Raw genomic sequence first — 14,961 nt, forward strand, 5'->3', positions numbered from 1 at the left:
ACTCTTAATATTGATTTCGGGAGATGAATAAGGATTAAATTTACTTGAAAGATTATTCTTAGTTTTATTTGAGTAGTCTTACCGTTCAGTACAGGTGGGTGACAATACAAACAGGCCGTTGAGACTCAGTAAAGGGTGACCACGGGCGCTCAATAGAAGTAACCGCTTGATAGAGGTGAAAACTATAGTAATTAATAAGTAAAAATTTACCGACTTTGAAAACCGACCGCTCAACACAGGTTCAACTTCGTGCGATAGTAAAAGAATGTTTTAATTTCTCGATTGAATGATCATCTCCCGGAACATGAACAAAAAGTGGCCTCGGCTAATAGCTGTCATCCCCTAAATGCTGCGATCTTACTCTTATTTGAATTTTCTGATGACGCAATAGACCATTTTACAGTTCTGTGATATTTAACCAGGCCTCTGTATGAAAGCGAGGTTTGTGTTGACCTTGACACGATAGAGATCAAAAACTGGTTAGCATAACAATTAAAGGATTTGCATATCAAAAGTAACAGGGTTTGTATCAAAACAAGGTCAACTTGAGCCTCGCTTCCACTCAAAAGCTTGGTATCTAAGCACGCAACTGTAAAAGGGTCTATTGAGAATTCAGTAGCTTCTAATCAGAGCTCTTTCCAACAAGAGTAGGGAAACAGGCATGAATACTGCAATCTGCCGTTCATTAAAAAAAGAGAAAACTTAACTGTTTCGAGCGCAACTACTAAGAACCAAAGAGGAGAAAGCCCCTACATATTAAGGACCTCTTTACATGGAGGTGCGGGACCCTAGGCAGGTGACGTAACCCGCCTGTTCATATAATCTCTTATTTCATCTTGATCACGTTATTATAATAGGCGGGGTGATCTACCCTGGCGGGTTACCCTGGTAGGGTTACCTTGTCAGCCGGGGTGACAATTTGCCACGTAAACGTCTCAAGGTAAGATAACCCGCCGAACCGGGGTGGCGTTCATGTCACAATAAGATTAAATGAACAAAATAATAGCGAAACACGAGTGGTTAAAAGTTAATACATTTCCTGACCGTCCCATGTAGACCTAAAACGTTAAACCCCAATTTTTTCCCGTTATCTTAGCAATGAAACCTCACCAGCGATTCAGTCACGTTTTTACTTTGAACTGAACTCTACATTCACATGTTATGCCGAGCCGAAGACTGTACCGTCAGAAACGGTTAACGCATCGAGCTTTGAGCGAAAATCTTAGAGGAAAATAAATTACTTTTCTTCGGCAACGTTTTACCACACGTCGCCGTCGTGATATTTTAAACTCCTTAATTACAAGTGCGATAACAATCTCGAAAAACTTCACACCGGCATCCCTGGTTTGAAAGGTTGTATGTAACCGCGGGTTACCTCACCTACCTGGGGTCCCCCATATCCATGTAAACAGTTCCCAGAATATATCCCACAGGTATATTTATAAAGGTAATAGGACCGAGTGTAGTCCAATCAGGTCTGTAATCATACGAGTGATTAACAAAATCGCGGGAGTCCGAAATGTCAATCGCGAGTATGATTACAGACAGAATTGGGCGACACAAAGTCCTGTTACCAATTAATCACAATGTTACAATTTCCGAAAACAACAAATACTTTTGGGACAAATATGTGCTGTAGAAAAAATGTCTAAGAAAGAAATTCCTCAACTTTGGAAATCCTACAATTTTATTAAGATAAGTGGTTGTTGCTATGGTGATTGTGACAAATTCTGTGATTAGTGGATTTGACCGAAAGGACTACGATTGGCTGCTTCAATTGTCCGATTGCAGGTGTCCGATTACAGCCAACTGTTCCATTACACCTCTACAAAACGATTAGTGAATAATAAAGCAGCTAATACACCAATCACATTTGAGGAAATTTTAATGGTTACGATTAATGAATGTAAACGTCCAAGTATTTGAAATATCTACGTAGGAAACCATCGTGGGAGCATCCACGTAACGCTGGCAGTAAAACCAATGTGCAGGACCTTTTCTCAGTATACATCTTATATTTTGACCTGGAACAGGTCAAAATACATAACCTTTCCTCCATATCCATAAGTCAACATAATCTGTGGTTACACTACAGACTGTTGCAGTTGAGATACGACATCGGTTAACAGTTGATTTACTATAAACACTACGATGTTAGTCTTGTTTCAGTTTTCTGATTACGCAGTTGAGAGTTCTATGGCGTTCTATGGCTTCTATTCTCATCTCTTTCCAACGACAGCTACAAGCATGGATCCACGGATGGTGGTTTATCTTACAGAAACTAACCTGGCTTCAGTTGTTCGAAGGGTGGATAACACTAACCACTAGATAAATCGCGATCCGTTGGATAGCGTAGTACGTTTAGGCCCTGAACTTTTTCAAACTCAACTGGTTACGACAAGAAATGAAAAAGCCACACATACTGTTAATATACCTATAACATAACTATCGTCCTCCTATTGGGCACCCAAATGCATGCTAAATGGCCCTCTCGGACATTTAGCTTAGAAGATAATTATCTGTGCACTACAATAAATGGTTTGATCCCGGAGGTAACAGTCTCATCGTCCGGGTAAGCGTGAGTCGTTTCTATGGTGCCTGTAGTAGCCGAGACCTGTTGAGTGGAAGAAGTCTGTTCTACGTTAGTAAACAAGCTTTCCATTGTCAGTAGGTCACTCGTTGGTTAGACCTAACCTACAAAACTAACTACTTTCAACGACTGACTCTGGAAAGCTGGTTTAGTAACTTAGAACAGACTCACCTACTCTCCTCGACAGGTGTCAACTACTCCGGCACCATACGAACGACTCTTTAACGTTACAAACGAACAAAACAGAACGATTTAACTTTGCCGACGAATCGAAACCGACCTACGCCACTTGAGCCTTAAAGCCAAAAACATCACGGCAAAACTGATCAATCAGTTTATACGAATCGGACTTAGAACATTCGACTGACAACTACTATTCACTTGATTCTGATGACTTCCGCTCAGGTAGTCGAAACGTCAGCCTCCACTACCGACAACAGTCCTTCTCAGGATCACACTCACCCGGACGATCAGACTATACTATCATATCTGTGCACTATTGACAAGTTAATAATTTATAAGTACATTTCAGGGTAAACTAGACAATGTAGGACCCACGTACGAGCAAACAGGTCCTCCCGGTCGTAGACACGAGAGATAATTCATATATCTGTTGCAATCACGGAAAAAGTGAATCACAACGAATATATAGAGGAAAAGCAGAGGGATAAAGACTAGCCTTGACTTTAAGGAATTCTCGAAAAACCAGAAGCAGTGGAGTACGGACTGTTATGGTTCTCGAAAACGACCAGTGAGACCGGTCAATCTTTTTTAGTTTTTCGATCTCATCTTGAAAGCAAGATGTAGCAACAACATTTAACTGATTTTCCTCGATCCACAAAAAGTAAGTTCCCATCAATAATAATAATAACAATAATACATTCCCGCAAAATAAAATGCCTCAGAAACTCACTCCTATCAGTGAAATCAGAATTGTACATGCGAGTTTCTCCATCTACCTCACTGGAAAAATCCATCTTTAACTCACTATACCTGTAGCTCATCTCTGCATAACTCAAACATTTGTAAAATCTCGAGAGATTGGCCTTATCATTACGTGCGTCTGAGCGCTGCAGTTCGCCAATTATTGTTCCAACCGAGGATACGGTATCATATAAGTCACGAGTCACCAAAAAGAATTACCTGGAGTATTATTTAAGGATTTGCTTAGGGTTAGTTAGCTATAACAAAAAGGTGAAATCGTTTCCTGCGATCGCGGTTTGACTTTAAATTTGCGAATCATCCAAAGGTGACAAGATCAAAGGACTTAAGCCAAATATTTAGCAGAGCGGCTGCAGCAGCTCAAAACATCCTGTACCACTCTCAACGACCCGGCCAACGACCAGTCTAGAAGATGGAGAAACCAAACGTTCTGTGTCCCCTGAAAGAACCGCTCCACGAAGAAAGTGTGTCGTCGTTTCAAAACTCATTTTTTGAAAAGGAGAAGCGTTTGATTCAAGTCCAAGGCGATTAAATGGCTTGATTGTCCCTTCGTAAGTCATGTAGTCCGATATGAGACTAAGGTGACGTGGATCTACGTTGATTCCATAGGCATTGAATACGTTCTTTATTTCCTTGAGAAACAAGAAAACCGTGAAACAACTTAAAATCTGACCAGAGTAAAAACGGAGGGGAGAGAGGTGGACATAGGAAGTGAAAGTAGGATAACATGAGATGATTGATTGGCTTCATGTTCAATGATATCATAAGACTGCCTACTGAGAATTGTGAGCGATAGAGGAAATTGGCTAGTGATTCATTAGTGTGGCGCTTTCAAGGTCAACTAGAACAGAACAAATGAAGTAAAAACGAAACGTTGAGAATGAAAAAAAAATTAGACTTTCGGACTCACCGTGGAACAATAAGTCACTTATTGGAACACTAATGTGGTGTTTTTTGCGAAAACAGATAAAGAACTGTTGTGGGGATAAGGATTGAACATACTGCAATAATATAGGATGCAATCTATAGCTAAAAAAACCCGACTCTGACCTGTGCCAGACCCGGTGCCGTAGGATTTCACTCTGTGAGTTGATAATAAGTTTTGAGTAGGCTTCAACGTTGACTTAAAATGGACGTGCTCTAGCAAACAAAATCACTGGAATCCAAAATGTATCACTTACTTAGAGTTCGCGAGCATTAAAGGAAAACACCATCCATTATTCGGTGAGAATTCTTGGCAGCATGCTCATTGCGAGAAAGTCAGACATTCTGACATTCAGAATTAGCACGAGCATGCTACAGTGAGGTAAACTTAGACTAGCAATGAACGGACGAAAGAGTATCTCATCATTTCGATACTTAAAATGAGCGTAAAATAATATTTCAGACATCACCAAACGCTTTGGGAAATAAATCGCAGTGTTTGATGGGCTCTTACACCAGAGCCTTGTAGTGATGTCCATTGTCTAATGTTGACTTTTGGACATGTTGAAACTGGTTTACTGAGCAAAAGGAATACATTCCAATTCCTTTTTACCATCTGACTATTCTGTTGCTGTTAGCCACTTTATTGACAAACTGTTTCTTTGTAAATAAACAAAGCAAGGAAAAATACCTTTTTTATAACTTTTGCTGCAGCTTCAATTCCATAAACCCTTGCCATAGCATGAATATCGTTAGTATACACCTTTGTCAAGTCTAATACGTCTTCATATTGCCACGTTTCCTGATAAAATAGCACGTGGAAAACTTAATCAATACTTATATGTTAGGAAATCAGTGAAAAGCAAAAAACCATCATGCACAGACATATTACGTTAATCACATGATGAAGACACAAAGCTTCAACAAAAACGAAGAACACTTGCAAAACCTTCGCTTTGTGAACTTCAAGTGAAAACCCAGACAATGTTTTAACAACAATTAATACTATACGTTAATTAGCACACTGTACATAAAAAGCATTTAGAAGATTTATAAGTACACCAATCAGTCCCCAATAATCCATAATAGTCTAGCAATGTCTGAATGGTCAAGCACGTGCCTCACTGTTATTAACCAAATTTAGTCACTTTGTATACCAGCAAGTTAGTCAAGCAGTCTGAACGATTCTGAAGGCTAAGATGATGAAGAGGCGGACGAGTAAGATGCAGTTGATCAGTCAGTAGTCAGCTATTTATGATGATAATTCTTTTTCTACCACTCCCGAAATTAATTATCTAATGAGAGGACACCAAAAAAATTTTCGATCTGGGATCGCAAAAATTGTCCGCAATTTCAAAACAGTGGGAGTTGTTTAAAGTCATTTCATTGTAGTTTTAACCAAGGATTCAACTTTTGTTGATAACAATAAGCTGTTCAGATGGCAATACGCAACTTGACATGATATTTACCAACTTAAAAGTAAGGAAGGAATAAATATAATTCGGTGACATCGACCACTACTTACTTGAATATTAACTCCTTCTGTTTTCAGCACGACGGTATCGTTATTTTCAATTAAAAAACATCGATTTATGTGCGGCGTTTCATAGACAACACTCTGTTGAGAGATAAAGTACAACAGATATCAGAGTACTCTTGGGTGAGCTACATTGTGTCATATCAGTGCACTTGGAGCAAGAAAACGTCATTTACAGCCTCAGCCTTCAACGTCCGCTACAAACTAAACAATTCCCAAAATAACCCAAGTTGTGAGAGCTTTCAAGGTAACGCACCCGTGTGAATACAAGTTTCCCGATTTTTTTAAACTTACCTTATAGGCGAGTTTCTCAATCAGAGATGACAGTTGTATCTTAAAACTATCAGCAGGAAACTGCAAAAATAAGATTCTATATATCAGTACCATGAAAGCACCCTGATGAAGTCGTTCTCTTTGGAATTCATGGCACGACGAATAAACTCAAGATAATTGGCGATCATACTCAAGTTATCTTTTGAAAAGAAATCTTTTTTCCTTAAATGTAACGTTCGCTTTTCAAAACGTTCACTGGTTTAAGCGAGAGAGACTACGTATGGATATCTGAATATTCAGTGAATAAAGTAAAAACACAAGACAAGGCTAACATACCATCAAGGACACTTCACACCATTCTTCTTTCTTGACATCGTAAGAATAGCCTCCAATGCGAATGTCACTTTCCAAAACACGCTGAAGAGATATAGAAGAGATGGTGGTTAGCTCTGATTCATATGACAATCACGAAAGCGTCTCTTGCACTTTTAGTCTTGTGGGCTTGCATTTCAACATATTCAGCTATCACGACGAATGCAACTTAGCAACTGACAAACATTAAGAGCTTCGGTATAGTAGTTCTCCATGAGAATATTTGCTTTTTCAAGTAATTAATATTAGTCAAAAGACACGGGTTTGTAGCCAGTTGAGACTCCAAATCAGAATGATTGTTTAACATTGACTATAACACAATAAGTGCTCATAACTGATTGTTGAAGTAAGCTGTGTCCATTCTGCAGTCGCTTTGGCTGTACGTTCCGCGCTCTTGAATCGAGTGTGAACGTTTGCAGTGCGCGGATGTGAGATATTGGCAAAATTTTAAAATAATCATTACTCTAGTCATCCTGTCTAAATTTGTTAAACGTACCTCCAAATGTCAATATATCATGATTGACTCATTTTTGTTTTGGTTTCGGACTGGGTAGCAAAATTGTGGACTTGTATTAAACAGAATCCTGGTTTGAGAGCCTTGTAAGTCTACACTAGTCACAACGATATTTTTCATAGCAGATTACCTGTATTCGCGCATCATCGGTCTTCCTTGATTTCCGTTTGCCTTTACTTTCATTGTATTTCAAATCTTCGTCATCTATTTGGAAAACAGAGATAGACGAATGACTACAACCTCCATTTTCGCGAACAGTCCATAATATTACTTATAAACTTTGCCAGATATCAAACAAACGTAAGAGTTGGCTGCTATTTTGCATGTGTGTAGTTACCGCTTTCCTCAGGCCTGGACCTCCTTGTAAAACAAAGCAGTTTACCTGATGAATATTCAATCTACCAAATATTTTCGCTCCCTCGCATTTGGTTTAACGACATAAAGTGAATGGATATTAACCTAGCTAAAACTGTGGATAATACAGTGACATTCTTCAAATGATATTCCCCTGTATATAAACAAGTCCGTCCAATAAGATGAATATCTTAAAAGTTGATTGAAGACAAAATTGAATTTTGCAGTTGTAACAAAGTAAAGGTGATATCAAAAATTTTAGGAGTCAAAATCTACTCTGTAAACGCTTTTGATAGTATAATGTTTATAAATTCTATTTTTCCGCCCGCTGAAAAAAAAATTAATGAATTATAAACACAGTAACCTCCATCTGGAGCGAAACTGTGCTCGCATATTTGTACTTTGACATAGACTCTTTCTTGAGGCTCACAACTTCTCGGAACAGACATTGCCCGAATGGAACTTATTGTTTACATGGTAACTAAAAAAATAGAGTGTAATGAACACATATAAAAACGCAAATACATATCGATAATGAATAAAATAAATAAGTCGTTCTTATTTCAATCACAACCACCGCAACCAAAACTAAACCAGTGACAGTGTTCAAGGAAAAAAATGTTGACTTGTCAACGGCGGGTAGATCTACCAGACACTCACAAATCATAATATTTTATTACGACCGATTTCAACTATTGTTCAATCATTGGAATATCGGGTTTGTTTTTCACAATTATTTCAACAATCTCTCCCTGACGGCTTAGAAGAAACGATAATTAATTTTCAACGGGAGAGCATGGGCACAATTACGCATGAGTAGAGCAGATGACATTGCACACAAGAAGACCATCATTGGTTGGTCGCGTGGTGAAGAGGTGTGTTCTTAGCCAGTGAAAAGGAAGGAAAGCTGCATCGAAAGATAGTACAAATAGTGTGTACCCTGTATAGTTGCGTCCATTCTTGAGCTGATTGTTGCTTCACTGCTATCTCCATCTGTTCAATAAAAGAAATTAAGTTAAATATGTAAAAAAACATCAGCTGTAGCAAGCTACAAGCAGTGACTTTACATGTAGAATTATGTCCAGGATCGCTATTTGCAATAAAATTAACAACAAAAAGAAGACCACGTACTACTCAAGCGACATCCACACACAATAAAAGAGTAAAACATAAGGGACCAACTTACCAAAATTTTCAAAAATATTGGTGAAATTTTTGTTAAAGAGTGCAATAATTTTAAAAGCAAGTTCAATGATTAACAATCACGAAGTACAAGCAAAATTCGACTAACAGAAAACAACGCTGAATACCAGACTGTGTTCAGTTTTTACCTCAGACAACCGTTACTTAAAACTTCGCTGAGTGTTATTATTTAAGAACAGTTTGCTGAGTGTAATTATGTAAGAACAGTGATGTTGTCGTTGTTTTTTTCGGTTTACCTTCAGAGGAATCATCAAGTTCACGTTCAACCATCTGTTCATCCTCATCCGGGGCTTCATAGCTGGCATGCTGCATGATGGATAATGCCATATTAAGGATTATACAATCAAAGGTTCAATGCAAGAAGGTTACTTTGGGCAGCGTTCATATGAAAGAGCTTCATTCGTGAAAATGAGAGAACTAATTCGGCAAGCAGGACGATTAAAAGTATCACTCATTGCCTTATTAGTGTGGCAATTATCATGTTTCTTTAAAATAAACGGCAAAACTAATACCAACACTTCCTTATTTTTACAGCTCAGTCGCAATGTAAATTGAGCCATTTATTCATTTCACCTGCTGACGTCTCTGCCTCTGTTTTGCTTCATTAGCATCACCATCAGCAGCTTCTTCATCGGAAAGATCAGCATTGTCATCATCATCGTCATCATCTAGCAAACAATGTCAACGCAAGCTATTCCTTTCCAATAAAAGACTCAGCGAGACTACCAGATGGCAATGAATGAGTTGCCAGTAATTGGATCCTTGTGTTATGGGCAAACGTTTATGGTATCGCCAGGAGGCACATATTGCGAGTTGATGGAAGGATCAACATGAAAAAAGGTTGTTATGACGTCAGAAAAATACCAATCAGGAGGGGATGATCGTTTTTTCACGATTACACACGATTTTCACACTATTACAAAAATAACTATAGATCGCGAGGAAAATAACCCAAAAACGCATTTTTAGTAGTATTGACGTGTGTACAGCCATCTTCAATACTCAAGTTATGGCAAAATCTGAGAATTTACCTCCTTAAAGGAGAGAAGTCGTTGCGGATAGGGAAAATTTCATTCCTCCCGAGAGCTGTTGTTCCTGAGAGCGAAGAAATAAGCGATGATCTCTCTCCTCAATCGCTTTTTAAATATATTTCCTTCCGTCAAAATACGATGTTTAGCCCTTGGCGATTCCATGAACCTTTGCGCAAACACAAGCATTCATTCGATCAATCACTTATAATTAGCTAAGTCATATCGATTGGTGTCAATAGCCCTGTAATTGTCATTCTCCTTTTAAGTTCCCAGGGCTCAGGGAGATTTTCAAGGAAAGCTATTCGGATTCATAGGAGGTAATTTAGGGGGGAAAGCACTTAAAATCACTGACACTTTGACTGTATCTAATAAAACGGTACGTATAATACTCTTACCAGGCTGGGTACTTCTTTCTTCGTCCCTATCATTTCTCTGCTGCTCTGTGTTATTCACAGACTCGATAGTTCTAAAGTTTACAAAAATAAAATGAGTAGGTGCCTTGACTACAAATAGCATAGTGTGAGCTTCAAAATGGAAACTCTTCATTTACTTGCTCAAAAAAGAAAAGATGCCATTTCTTTTGCTTCGTGCTGAACAAGGATGCTTAGAAAGTTCTAAAACTGACAAGTAACTGTTATCTGGTGATCTGGAGAAATACACGATTGCTTGCAAATTGAAGTCCTGAAGGAGAGAAAGGAAATGTTTCTTTCATTCACATATCGTTTAGTTTGGTTCATTCTTGTTCTTGTCCACTCAAAGTAAATTGAACTCTCACGCCACTGATTCCCTCAAACCACCAAGGGTGGCTATTAAACTGACCTTTCACCACGTTTAACTTTAGCGGCTTTAATGACGGCCCCAATGACTCTTTTAATAAAAACTGTTTCCATGTGGTGAAGAACGTCTTCTGATCTCACAATCAACTCATCCTGCAAGATAAGGAACGACTAGAAATCTAAATTCCACGTAAACGCTGGATCATTATGAGCAAACGGAACAAGCAATAACATTTGCAATACGAATACTGAGATTTAATCTAAACAAGGCTGTTAAAGACTAGAAACTATGTGATGGGCCATAAGATTTTTCTCTCCAGGGAGAACAACTTATGACCAATCAAAGGCCGCATACGAAAGTTTTCATCCTCTCAGTTTTACCTGCCTTTGAGGTCGCCGCGAATCGCAAAGGTGAATGAAATTGAATGTTTTGCTGCTTGCCCAGAATCACGGCTTCTAGGTTCGCAGACATTAAATAAGCCGGACGATATAAAGAGGATCAATAAAACGAAAACAGGAAAAAAGAGAACGTTTGAAGTTGTCCGTTAGTAGCAAGTTGATTAAATGAACGATTCCATTGAGGCCTTGAGCTACTGTCTCTCTTATTAACTCCAAGCTTCCGCCGATCTACGGCATTGTCAGGGAACGTAAAAAACATATATCGTTAAATTCACCAAGGATGCCGTAGGCGGGCGAAAGCTTTGAATAAAAAAAATACGATAAAATCGTCCATTTAACTAAAAAAAAAGAAAACTAGGCAGAAATGCTACTTTGCTTAAGGAATTTCTGACGTTGAGTAACGAGGCAATATTAAGTGAGTCCTAAGATCTGATTGGGTATCCGAGCGGGCGAGATGATCCTGCGCAAGCCAGAAGGAAGTGGAGCGGACTTAGGTTCATAATTTTTGGACAATTTCGGCAATGTAGTCGCAAAAAGCGGTAGAAGACAGTCAAATCAAAGAAAACAGAAACGATTTTTGTGAGTTAATTGTGCTACAAAAACCTAAAAATTTCAAAAAATTTCAAAAACAAAATGAATATTACTGTGGCTTTGTCTCACGGAAGAGAAGATAAGAGAAGCTAGCGTTATTCCAAAGCAAGAACTGAATTTGTTATATTGGAAATGTTTTAAAAACGCAAAGTACCACTAGTGTGATAATTTGATAACGTACACGTTTAAGGCCATTTTAGATAGTCTCACCTTGAATGACAACTCGCTAAGAAATTGAAATCTGATGCGGTACCACCTTTCTCTAAAGAAAAACAAAAAGAACTTGAACTTTACTTTAAGAACTTGCGTTGATAAGTCTCACAGTACAACAGCAAGATTTCTGTATAACAGAAACATACATAACATCATAATAAATAATATACATAAAATTATAGACTGCCAGCTAAATCTGACTACAGATTTCTTTAAGGGGGGAGGCTTAAAAAAACTCAGAGCACTGAAGAGTATGAAGTTTAAAGCATACAGTTTGGCTTAGGTTTACAAGTTTCAAAATTTTCTGACAAAAAGCACATTCCAATTCCTTTTGCTGTTTAGAAAATGCTCCTAAAAGTTACGGCAACTGTCACATGATAGGAAATTAAAATTTTTGTCTTTGTTTTGAAGTATGGCTTCTTTCTAAAAGTTTATTTTATAGCGAAAGTAAACCTTTCTCTCTCAATTAGCGATCAAGTGCTCCTTTTCTGGTACAGGGCTTGGAAACGTAGGACGCAACTCGTAACATGTCCACGCGTATTAAACGTTAAACAACCGAGTAAGGTGTATTTACTCGTGCCGTACAGTGTCACACCTAATATGCTGAAATTTACATGCTTTATTGCACCTTACTTGCCAGTTTAGAGTTTCTCACCGTGTTCCAGTAGAAGTTTTGGATGGCAATGACTCCCACACATCCACAGATTGTAATACCTAGATGAAAAAAAAAATTCAATCAGTGTTATATATAAGCCTGGCGGAAGTGTGCTTCTTTTTAAATTCAGCAACTCGTCATCGAGCCTACGGCAAGTTTTGAAATGGATAGATCATTACGTCATAATGATGAAACGTACGAACATGTTCAGCAATATTTATAGGCAACCAAAGTTAAAAGAAAAATCAATCAGTGTGTTCAGAGTCAGTCCACTATCGTGGAGTTATTGTACTCGTCAACTACCAGACTCCCGGTACTTATGGTACAGCTTAACAAGAAAACAAGAAAGAAAAAGGAAAGCGCAGACAATCAATTACTTATATGCACATTCAGCTAATCTGGTAGAAAAACAACATTACGACAGAAGAACAGTCCCTTCATTAGTACAAGATGCAATGGGTAGAGTAAGCATAAAGTCGACTAGCTACTTTCACGCTGAAGACAATAGACATTTGGAGTCGTAATTGGCCCCACCAGAAGCAGTGTTATTAAGGAACGCTATTTTTGTTATGCCAATTTCAAGACAGGTTAGAGAGCGCTTAGACAATACCTCAGGTATTTAACCAATAACCTGAGCATTACACAATCAGTAACAGACTTTTTAATAGGGCTACCAAATAATCACCTTCTGTTTTGTACTAATTCCAAATCGAGAGTGAGTGTAACATTGACGTATCTAAACACCGAGAAACAAGATGTTTGGATACCCCGATGAAAAACGAGCTCGAGTCGAAAATAAATTCTCACTTTTAAACAAATAATAAATAAAGAGTTCTAATTTGACTTGTGTGCGATGTATCATCCCTACCCTTTTGCCAATTTCTCCCAACAATTGTCTTCGTGCCGCAGTAGTAAGACTTTGGATCGGAAATGGCCTGGACTAAGTAAGGTTACTTATGACTAATAAGTATTCAATGACTTTGTGCAAGTTGTCGATGTGCAAACTCTCACTGGAGAATGATGTATTGTTTTTCATTGGGTATCGAAACACACAAACGTGATGTGGTATACATCCGGTGATTGGTAGTTGATCTAATGAATTATTAGTGAGGTTGAGAGTGTATGTTACAAAGTTTTGTGGGGCTAGGTATTGTTTTAGCCCAGAAAAAATCAGTTCGAGTTTCATTTATATATTTTATACACCAAATAAATAACTTTTCAGTACATGCTGATAAAGTTTCGATTTTGGTTGTCATTTTGGAGTAGGGTCTATCAGACAAAGCGCAATAAAGTAGTCATGATATGAAAAGGACGTCATTTGGGACAAAAAATAATATAGTGTCGTACCTGCGCCAAAGTAACTTTGGTTAATTGCCTTTGCAGCTGTTTAGCAAGCTTCTGTGACCTCTTCCTTGGTTTAAGAGGGAGGTCCATGGTGGGGGTTTTGATATTTGCACTAGCAGTCATCAAAATCTCCCTGCGAGCGTATTTTTGAATAAAATAACATTCACTACAGCGCTCTGTAAATGTGGTGGGTATGAAATTCAACTACAATATGAAAAAGTACCAAATTCAAATGACAAAAGAATTCAACGATTTCGTCAAACACAAATTCTGTTAAAGTGAAGAAGAATATGGTTGGGATTCTAAGCGTTTGTTAAGTTCATCTCAGTAAGTCTAATTCACATTTCGCGACAAGAACTAGAAAACTATCACCGTCATCACACATCAATTGGAGACTGACTGACCTCAAAAACACAACAGATTCGTTGCTGTCGTGCGGCATGAAATATATTCTATCGAATGTTTCTATCATCAAAACGTTTATAGCTTTTAGCCTAGCGAAGTTTTCAGATGCGAATGGAAAGTGATCCTGGATTGCTTTGGTTAGGCTTTATCTCACTCTGTGATTGCTCTAGAAAACTCACCCGCCATCTCAATCATTAAAACGCAAATTTTACACAAATTCCAACTTGGTCACTCGCGTTTTCCCGCGCTTCAAGCAGGTTGCCTGTTTTTACTTCGAGTTCTCATTGGTAAATGATGATGTTAACTTTTGCCCTGACTATTAGTTGTGGTTACTTCAGGTTGGTTATGATTTTTCAAAATTCAATTGAAAACTGCTCCATCCACAAAAAATAAAGGTATTCGCTTTAACGAGACAAGATTGCAAAGCTAGTATTTACGAAAAGGCACATGTTATGTTAAATTTCATAAACAAATTTAAACAATTACCTTAATCTTGGAATTCCAAGAGTCACATTCATCTCACCCCGGCCGGCAAAGTGAAACGTATTAAGTGTCATTTGAGTAGAGGGTTCACCAATAGACTGATAAAACAACAACAACAACAACAACAACAATGACCTTGTGCTCAAAATACAGTTTACGAAACAAGATCTTTTGTAATGTTTTTGAGTTTTGCAACCATTGTTGCTTTGGGAAGAATTGATTATATTTCTTTAAAATGGAATTCTTCTTGTAGGAGACATGACATGTATGAAAATGAACAACTTCAATTTAATGAACCATAAATTTCGAGCTTAGTTTGGGCATCATTTTTTTGTCTTTCAAACAAAGAAGAGCA

The 14,961-nt window shown here is 38.0% G+C and overlaps 1 protein-coding gene across 1 annotated transcript in view; it reads right to left on the bottom strand.

Annotated features, from left to right (window-relative positions):
- Nucleotides 1–1,672: 1,672 nt before the first annotated feature.
- The window catches only part of LOC113678428 (DNA-directed RNA polymerase I subunit RPA1), a 36,191-nt gene continuing 22,902 nt past the window's right edge, over nucleotides 1,673–14,961 (bottom strand). Inside the window, exons 24-38 of the mRNA XM_027195313.2 lie at nucleotides 14,610–14,704; nucleotides 13,722–13,851; nucleotides 12,375–12,433; nucleotides 11,717–11,768; nucleotides 10,560–10,669; nucleotides 10,136–10,206; nucleotides 9,283–9,377; nucleotides 8,946–9,015; nucleotides 8,446–8,499; nucleotides 7,283–7,356; nucleotides 6,603–6,683; nucleotides 6,288–6,347; nucleotides 5,982–6,074; nucleotides 5,148–5,258; nucleotides 1,673–4,164 (exon numbers count right to left, since the gene is read on the bottom strand). Of these exons, the coding sequence (XP_027051114.2) occupies nucleotides 3,871–4,164; nucleotides 5,148–5,258; nucleotides 5,982–6,074; nucleotides 6,288–6,347; nucleotides 6,603–6,683; nucleotides 7,283–7,356; nucleotides 8,446–8,499; nucleotides 8,946–9,015; nucleotides 9,283–9,377; nucleotides 10,136–10,206; nucleotides 10,560–10,669; nucleotides 11,717–11,768; nucleotides 12,375–12,433; nucleotides 13,722–13,851; nucleotides 14,610–14,704 (1,449 nt within the window). The 3' untranslated portion in view covers nucleotides 1,673–3,870. The remainder of the gene's footprint in view (nucleotides 4,165–5,147; nucleotides 5,259–5,981; nucleotides 6,075–6,287; nucleotides 6,348–6,602; nucleotides 6,684–7,282; nucleotides 7,357–8,445; nucleotides 8,500–8,945; nucleotides 9,016–9,282; nucleotides 9,378–10,135; nucleotides 10,207–10,559; nucleotides 10,670–11,716; nucleotides 11,769–12,374; nucleotides 12,434–13,721; nucleotides 13,852–14,609; nucleotides 14,705–14,961) is intronic.

Source organism: Pocillopora damicornis, chromosome 11 (genome assembly GCF_964200805.1).
Source record: "Pocillopora damicornis chromosome 11, jaPocDami1.2, whole genome shotgun sequence".
Classification (NCBI taxonomy): Eukaryota; Metazoa; Cnidaria; class Anthozoa; order Scleractinia; family Pocilloporidae; genus Pocillopora; species Pocillopora damicornis.